General features: G+C 49.2%; 1 protein-coding gene across 1 annotated transcript; it reads right to left on the bottom strand.

The window, feature by feature from the left end:
* Positions 1-2,964: 2,964 nt before the first annotated feature.
* On the bottom strand, positions 2,965-3,933 carry LOC118178273. Its single transcript, XM_035346657.1, has one exon. It carries the CDS (start codon positions 3,931-3,933, stop codon positions 2,965-2,967), a length of 969 nt encoding a protein of 322 aa, XP_035202548.1.
* Between the last annotated feature and the right edge of the window lie 3,753 nt (positions 3,934-7,686).

Here is a 7,686-nt window from a genome sequence, read left to right as displayed (position 1 = left end):
CCCTGCTAAGCTCTGTTATTAGAAAATGATGATGTTTTATGTAAAAAAAAAAAAAAAATGTGCTTCATGTTCTTTGCCAATTTCAGCTTCTTATTCATTTCTTGGTGACATCTGAATCAATTTCTGATCTTACCCTTCTTTAAAAAGGAGAAAGTGTCCAGAAAAATGGAAATTCTGGTTTCTAGGCTACTTTACCTGCAGAGCACCCACTTGCCCAAACTGGAAGCTCATTTATACCTCCCAGTCTTCCTTGTAGGAAGAAAGGAGAGCAGGGTTGCTGTGTAATTTCTAGAAGTTATAATGCCGCCTGCACAAAAACACCTTGGGGATGGGGTTAGAAACACAGCTTTAAATGTCTCACACCTCTTACTAATGCGGCACTGTGGAGCTTGCCCCGATGGGATGTCCTGTGCTAGAACTGTTGAATGGGGAAAACTGTGCCAAGAAAACCTGAACACAGACAAAGGCCCTTTGTAGCCCACCCTGTTGCAGTGCACATCGGAGAAGAGCCTGTCTTCCTTCTAAACACTCATTCAGTGGGTAGAAGCAGTAATAAGCTGTTCCTTCAGTGCTTTTTTCTACGGGGAGAATCTGCCCGGCTGTCCCAGCCTTTTCTCTTGCAACCAGTGCCCCAGCAGCCCAGGCAGCTGCCACGGGGCTCACTCCCAGCCATCCATGGCTGAGCACCAACGCCAGACACGGAGGCCTGGATGCAGCCTCCTGAGTGCCAGCCTCAGGGGAATCATCACTTTCCTCCTGCTGCTGCCTGTGCTCTGGCTCTCACAGCCTGCGGTTGGCTTTCACCACCACAAGGATGCAGCACTGCCTCATCTCATCTTTGGGATTACCAGATCCATGTCACCTTTGAGGCCGCCTGCTCATTTCTTTGCTGAGCTCCTGACCTCTCCGTGAGCAGATCCAGCCCACTAATGGTGATGGAGCATGGATCTGCTGCCAGGGTGGCTCGGGGAAGAGAGGGGACGGTGCTGCCTTACAGGCTTGGGGCACAGCAGGGGCAGTCTGAGTGTGAGCAAAGTGGGCAAAGGCCTGTGGGGGTCCTTGGACTCTTTTCAGACGGTGGCTCCAAGACAAAGTTACATTACTGACTCTGGCCAACAAAACATCATAAAAACCATCCTTGTGCAGAGAGCCGGTAAAAGCCCAGGCATCATTCAGTGGCTGCCTGGAGATCTCAGTTTTTTATTTTTCATATCAGCCTAACCCTTTGTCAAGAGCAAAACTACAGAAACAGAACCTCGGATTCTTAGAAGGGAACCTTTTCTGCTGCTCAATCCCATCTTTCTCATGCTAACCAAAGCGGAAGATGAATCCTTTGGGAACAAGAGCAGCTGAGACCAGCCGAGCCCTTTCAACCATGCACGTGGTATAAATGCAGGTGGGAGAACTGCCCCACGGCCTGGGCTGTGACACCCTCGTGCAGTTGTGGAGCTCCATCTCCCTCTAACACCTGCAGACCTTTGGGCCCCTGCCTCATGCCAGGGTGGAAAGGAGCCAGGTGTTACACAGAACTGGGATAAGAAAGGGGCTGACCCCAGGTGAGGTCATCAGGAGGGAGCATTTGCTCAGCCTCCTCTCTTTTCACTTGATTCCCCAGGGTTAAAGGTAAAATGAATTCTCTCTCCCTGCAGGACTCTTCAAAGGCCTGGAGGACTGCTGGTAGCATTGGTCTCTATTTTTATGGGCAAATCTATCACTTTATTAGAAAGAAAAAAAAAAAAAAAAAAAAAAAAAAAAAAAAAAAAAGGAGGGGGAGGGTCTAGGGAAATCCTGCTCTGTCTGTTTGGGGTGCTGCAGAGGAAGCTGGGGTTTTCCTGCTGGGATTTGCCCAGGGAGCCAGCTCAGCAGTGTAGGGCAACAAAGCAACGCCAGGAGGAGCCACCAGCTTTCGCACTGCACCTTTGGGTGCTGACAGAAAGCTGCCACTGCCCGGCGCTGCACCTCCTGGGAGGGACACGAGGTGAGGGCAGGTGTGCAGAGAAATGTGCTCTGGGAGTTTATTTATATATATTAGGAAACGGAAATATTGACCAAACAAGATAAATACTGGGCATTCTCTAGGAAAACGTTCTCATCTAGGAACAGCTGGAAGTTGCTTTTCCCTCTACTCGCACTTCTATAACCACAAACTATTGATGCTGGTTATCCTTGATGTGAGCTGGACCAGCTCGGGGTCCCAGCATCATAAGGGACTTTATGCACTGTCCTCCCTCCCCCTGCTATCCCAGGGGCTATCCCACATAACCCATTTCATAATCTGCCCAGCAGTGGTTTGTCTAGGGGTGAACTTGCCTGTCAGAGCAGAAGACAGCTGCTAATGAGTCTCATTGCATTAATCAAGCCTTCTAAATACCAGCCCATGCTGCTCTTTTTATGTGTCTCTGGCTAAGCTTTAAGCACCAAGATCTGTTCCCACAGCTGGTAAATCTTTCTAGTCCTAAAAGTGAGATTACTGGCACTATTTTACACACAGGAGTAGCACAACAGCAGGGAATAATGTGACTGCTAGTATTAGAAATAATTTTTAAAAGATGGAAAATGAATCAGACACCAGACAGCAGGAATCCAGCTGCAACCTGAGATTTAATACAATGGTCACAACCGGTGAGTATAATTGATCCAGTAACAGTAAAAACCTCTTGGGGGTACAAACATTACCACAGAGATGTATCAGCTTAAAGTTCAAAGTCTGAGCACCTGCTCAGAGTTACTTAACTTCTCACTAACACCTTTTCTGTTGCAGGAATAACTAAAGTGTGTAACTTGAGTTATTTAATAACTAAAGAATAGCCATGAAAGGAAGGCAATGCACGCTACAAGTTTAGCATTGATTAAAATAAGGGGAACATGCAGGAAAAGCATCTCCAGGGGTTAGGAATGGGGGAAGATAAACCTCAGGCCCCAGCTATATAGCTTGCAGTTTTCATGGATACGTCTTCAGCTCCTTCACCAGAGCCACTTCGAAGCACAGCGGCTCTTCTTGGGGTGGCTCGAACGCTTCACCCCCCCTGAGTGGTGCCGTGGCGAGTGCTGGTTGGCACACGAGTGGAGGCACTTGGACTTGCTGATGTGCTGCATGGATGAGCTCTTGTGCTTGACCCCCTCCTGCAGCAGTGAGCACTTGGTCACGCGTTGCTGTGATGAGCTCTCCTTTATTCTGGTGCCGGGGGGGCACTTAGGCACCTGTGGCTGCTGCAAGCTCTTGGTTCCATTCTGCTGCGAGGTGTAGGTGGTGATGCACTCCTGTGTCGGGTACCCCTTCGTGCACTTCTGGTGAGGGAACGTGCTCACATATTCCTGCTGAAAGCACTGTGTCACGTACTTCTGCGGGGGACACTCAGTGACTCCCCGCAGCGGTGGGGAATAGCCGCCGGTCAACCCCTGCAGGGACCGGAGCTCCGTGCCATACCGCTGAGACGAGCATCTGGATATCTTCTGTGATGAACGCTCATCCTTGCAGGAGGCCGAGTATTTGATCCCACATGGTGGGAACCTCAGCTTGCCTGGCTCTGGGCACCTGGGTGCACAGGGTGGGAGGCTCTTGGCCACACGCTTCTTCTCGTAGTGGCCATTCTCACAGGGCTGGAAACTCTGCGTCGTGCTCAGCTTCACGCTGGGCTTCCTGCAAGGCAGCAGGCGAGTGGTCTCGCAGGGCTCAGGGCACAGCAGGACGCATGGCTGGACATAGGGCTGGCAAGACAGCAGCTGGCTCTGGGTCACAGTCGGCTGTGAGCAGACGTAAGTGAAAGGTTGCACATAGCTTTGCCATCTGGGCATCGGGCTCTTGATCACGCTCAGTGGGTGGCATGTGGTGCTGCATGCATCAGGCTGGGGCATGCACTGCTGGAGGCTTTCAGTGATGTAGCTCGATCCCGGCAGGTATAGGTGTTTATATCGCTCCCCATAATAGTGCATGGTCTTGCGAGGTGCTTATGCCTGAAAGAAGCAGGAGAAAGAGGGACAGTTCACACAGGCACTGTCTGGTTCCTTGTGATGCAGGGCTCTGAGTTTCCCACAGGTGGCCCCACACAGTGAAAGGCTTGGGGTGACTTGGGACCAGGCTGGGATTACCGAGGAGAGGAGAGGATAGGAGAGGAGAGGAGAGGAGAGACAGTTGTCCACTTCTGCCCCCATACTCTTCTCATATGAGACCAGAAACAACCTGGGATCAGAGTCAGGCAAACCAGAGAGTTTTCATGCTGCCCTTCAAAGGTCAGCTAAGTATCCCTCAGAGACCTCACCAAGGAGAACTGACGTTATGACCCTCCGTTTGGCTGGAAGCCTCCTCCATCCCCACCAGGACGTCCTTTCAAGTTTACATTCTGCAACTCCCAAGCACTGGAGATGAAAGGCAAGCCAAAATTAAAGGTGTGTCCATGCTGTAATACTCAGGCGTGGCTGCAGTTCACGGGGGCAAACCCAAGCTGAGGTTAAATGAGCTAGCTGACGGTAAGAACAGGTTCGTGGCAGCACGTACGACCTGCCTGTCTGCTGAAGCATGGTCCTACAGGGGTCCGCTGGGTGGGCAGCATGCGGTTACGGGGCTCTGAGCTCCCTTCTGTAGCATCAGCATCACTGCCTCTGCAGTCCCCCTTTATACTGTCCCGTGGGCAAGCTTTAAGAAAAGAAAGAAGAGAAATGCAGCAGGGTCGTTTCTTAGTTGAAACCCCAGCAGAAAGGAAGGAGAAGGCATCAAGGCAAAATCTCAAGCAAGCTTCATTCCAGGCCTGCACTGCATTCATCCCAAGCCATAGTGTCTTGTTTTTGCTACGGTAGCCTGAAATACATCAAACTGCCTGCCACAGCAGCTCAGATGGTGAAACTTCATCCCAGCAGCTCCTCATGAGCAGCATGAAGGGGAGGCCAGCTGAGATCATGTCCCAGGGACAGGATGGGGCAGCACTGCCGGCACATCCACACCTCCCTCCTGAACCTGCTGTGGATGTCGTGCTTTGCCCTGGTCCTGGAAGGCATGAGGAAAATCACCCCCTTCATGCTCCCCTTCATAAAACACTGCCTTCAGATTTTTTTTTGCTGGTTTTTAACAAGTACTGGAACCACTGGGCATACAGAAGGTGCTCTGATTATTTTTTTCTGACACTGTTTGGGAATTAAATGAATGTAAAGAAACTGCATTTTCTGAACGCCCCTAGTTCTGTCTATAATTACAGTAATCTGCTTTATCTTCCAAAAAGCCTATCGCTGGGTGTCTATTAGCAATAACAATGCTGTGTCTTACTATCATTATCACTACAATTATAATAATCACTGAGTAATAAAAACAACCATTTGAAAAACAACAATAACAATGCTACTACTACAAGTAAAATGCTAAAGTATCTGGTGATGCTCATCAAGATAAAAATCTTCTAAAATAGGGGGATTATTTGCTTAGAGGGAGTTGTTTGGATATCTGAGTTATTTTATCCATTAACCTACACAGAACGTTAAACATGTTCAGGTTTAGCTGGAGAGTCCCTCTGCTAGCTTTTACATTGGCACTGAAGTTGATTGGCTTCTTCCTATTACTTGAGAAGCTGCTTTATTCAAATTCAATAAAATGGCAGAAAAATTCTGCCAGTTTCTTTAGAGGAGTCACCTTTCTGTGTACAGGCTCGTATCTGACTCCTGGCAGCGTTGAGCCCTTTATGTAGTCAATGTCTTCCTTCGGACTAGATTTAACAGCAAGCATAGAAAAGCCCACTAATCCCACTCCCGGCTTCACGGTCCATCTGGAAGTGCTTTCCTGATATTCTTCCATTCAGCACGGAGGAGCTGCTCCAGCTGTCAGAGCCACGCACGCCGGGGCCGAGGGCAGCATCCCCCAGAGACGGCATCTCCGCGAGTACACGAGCAGGACCTCTGCCTGCTCCAGCCACCCAGGTACAAAACAGCATTTCAGGAGCTCCATTAAAAGCCAGACTTACCCACTTCATCAGTGAGAACAACCGGAGAGAAGTGCCTAGGAGAGCCCCGCGATGGCAGAGCTTTTATACAGTGAATAAGTGCCCTAGGGGAGTGAGGCGGTTTGGCTGGGTGATGCTCTAATTGCCTGCCAGTCCTGGCTGAGCCACGTGCAGCTTTGCGCCGGCGGGGATGGCCGTCCTCACTCTGCGGGGCTACCGTCGCCGGCCAGCACCTCCGGGAGGTCTGGTGTAGCCCCAAGCTCCACACGGGAACCTCCTGCTCCTCTCTGTGCCAAGTAAAGCCTTGCTGGCCAAGCACAACCCCTGCAAGGGCTGCTGGTGGCTCTCACACTGAGCATCCCGTGTGCAGTGCCACAGCATCTCTGCATCCCACTTGCAGATTCAGGGCAGCAAAATGCTCCTTTCTGCACCGAAAAAGATGCCGGCTGAGACAAAGGATTGGGTTCGGGCCGCCCAAGGGACTCCTCATTTCCATGGGAGCTGCATGCATAAGGCCCTTCGGTGCCTTTGAAAACACCGTCCAGGAAGGACTCTTGGCGACTTCTTGCAGACCATAATTACTGTGGCACGCAGACTTCCTTCACTTATACAGGGAACTGAGGGAAGAGGTGGGTGACTGGGACTGAGAAAGCCTTGGGCTAAGGGCAAGTCGGCTGCTAAAATGACCTGCCACGAAGCGAACAACCTGTCCAAAGAGGTGACGCTTTTCCGGCACAACAAAGGGGAGAAGCGCAGGAGCACAGGGGCAGCCCAGGGAAAGACAGCTGAATCACAGCGAGCTCCAGCCCCAAAAACACAGCTCCCATTTCCTGCTGTGCTGCACAGTCTTTTTGTTTCCTGCTGATGCCAGGTGTAAACCTGAGGGGAGACGAACAGTGGCATGAGTAGATGGGAAGGGGGTTTTGTGTAGTTATATTTGCATAAGTAAAGGCCCTGGCGTTTTTTTTGTTGTTGTTGTTTGTTTGTTTTTTTCCTTTAATGCAAATTTGACATCTATCAGTTGGGTTACAGCATGCTGGGAATTTAGGTGAGGTCCTACAAGTTGAAACACAAAGGGGTGAAATAAGTACCATGAGTGGAGTAAGTGGAAAATATCTCACTGATAAGAAGCAGGATACTGATCTCTAGCTTATGACCTGTGGACTTAATTTTCTATTTTTGTTTTTGCCAGAAAATAAAAGTCCAGCAGGCTATTTTGTTTTTAACATTTTGGATTTTCTACCAAAAATTCACCCCAATATCACAGACAAAAATGTAAACAGAGCGCACATTTTCCCAGTTGATGCCAACATTTTGAGAGCAACAATAGCTAAAGGGAAGAGTTCTTTCTCTAGGCTTATCTTATTTTCCACATCTGAAGACAAAATCACTTAATCCTACCTGTGTTTCTCTTAGCTGTGTTTAATTCCCCTAAACTACAACACCCTTTTTAATGTTAAATGGCCTGACCCAAGATTTTAGGAATCAAGCTGGCGTCAGAGAAGAAGTAAGCAGATTACCACCGTTTTTACAAGCTCCATAAATCCAGTTCATGGGCAAGACACAGATCCGGTAGCCTTCAGGTAATCCTAATATTCATTTTAGTGTTTCCAGGTAACAAAATACTAACCCAATGATAACATCATGCCCTGTCATAAAAATGTTCTTAATTAACATCTGCAAAGTCCCCTGAAATCCTTTCATCTTGGAGAGACGCACAGTGCTGCATGGGACATTGTTGCAGGGGCTATTATTATTCCCA

This window comes from Oxyura jamaicensis, chromosome 25, assembly GCF_011077185.1.
Source record: "Oxyura jamaicensis isolate SHBP4307 breed ruddy duck chromosome 25, BPBGC_Ojam_1.0, whole genome shotgun sequence".
Taxonomy (NCBI): Eukaryota; Metazoa; Chordata; class Aves; order Anseriformes; family Anatidae; genus Oxyura; species Oxyura jamaicensis.
This window is presented reverse-complemented; position numbering and strand designations above follow the sequence as displayed.

What these genes read in the sequence shown, in the direction of transcription:
- LOC118178273 (XM_035346657.1), bottom strand. Translation starts at nt 3,933, where the DNA reads ATGCACTATTATGGGGAGCGATATAAACACCTATACCTGCCGGGATCG.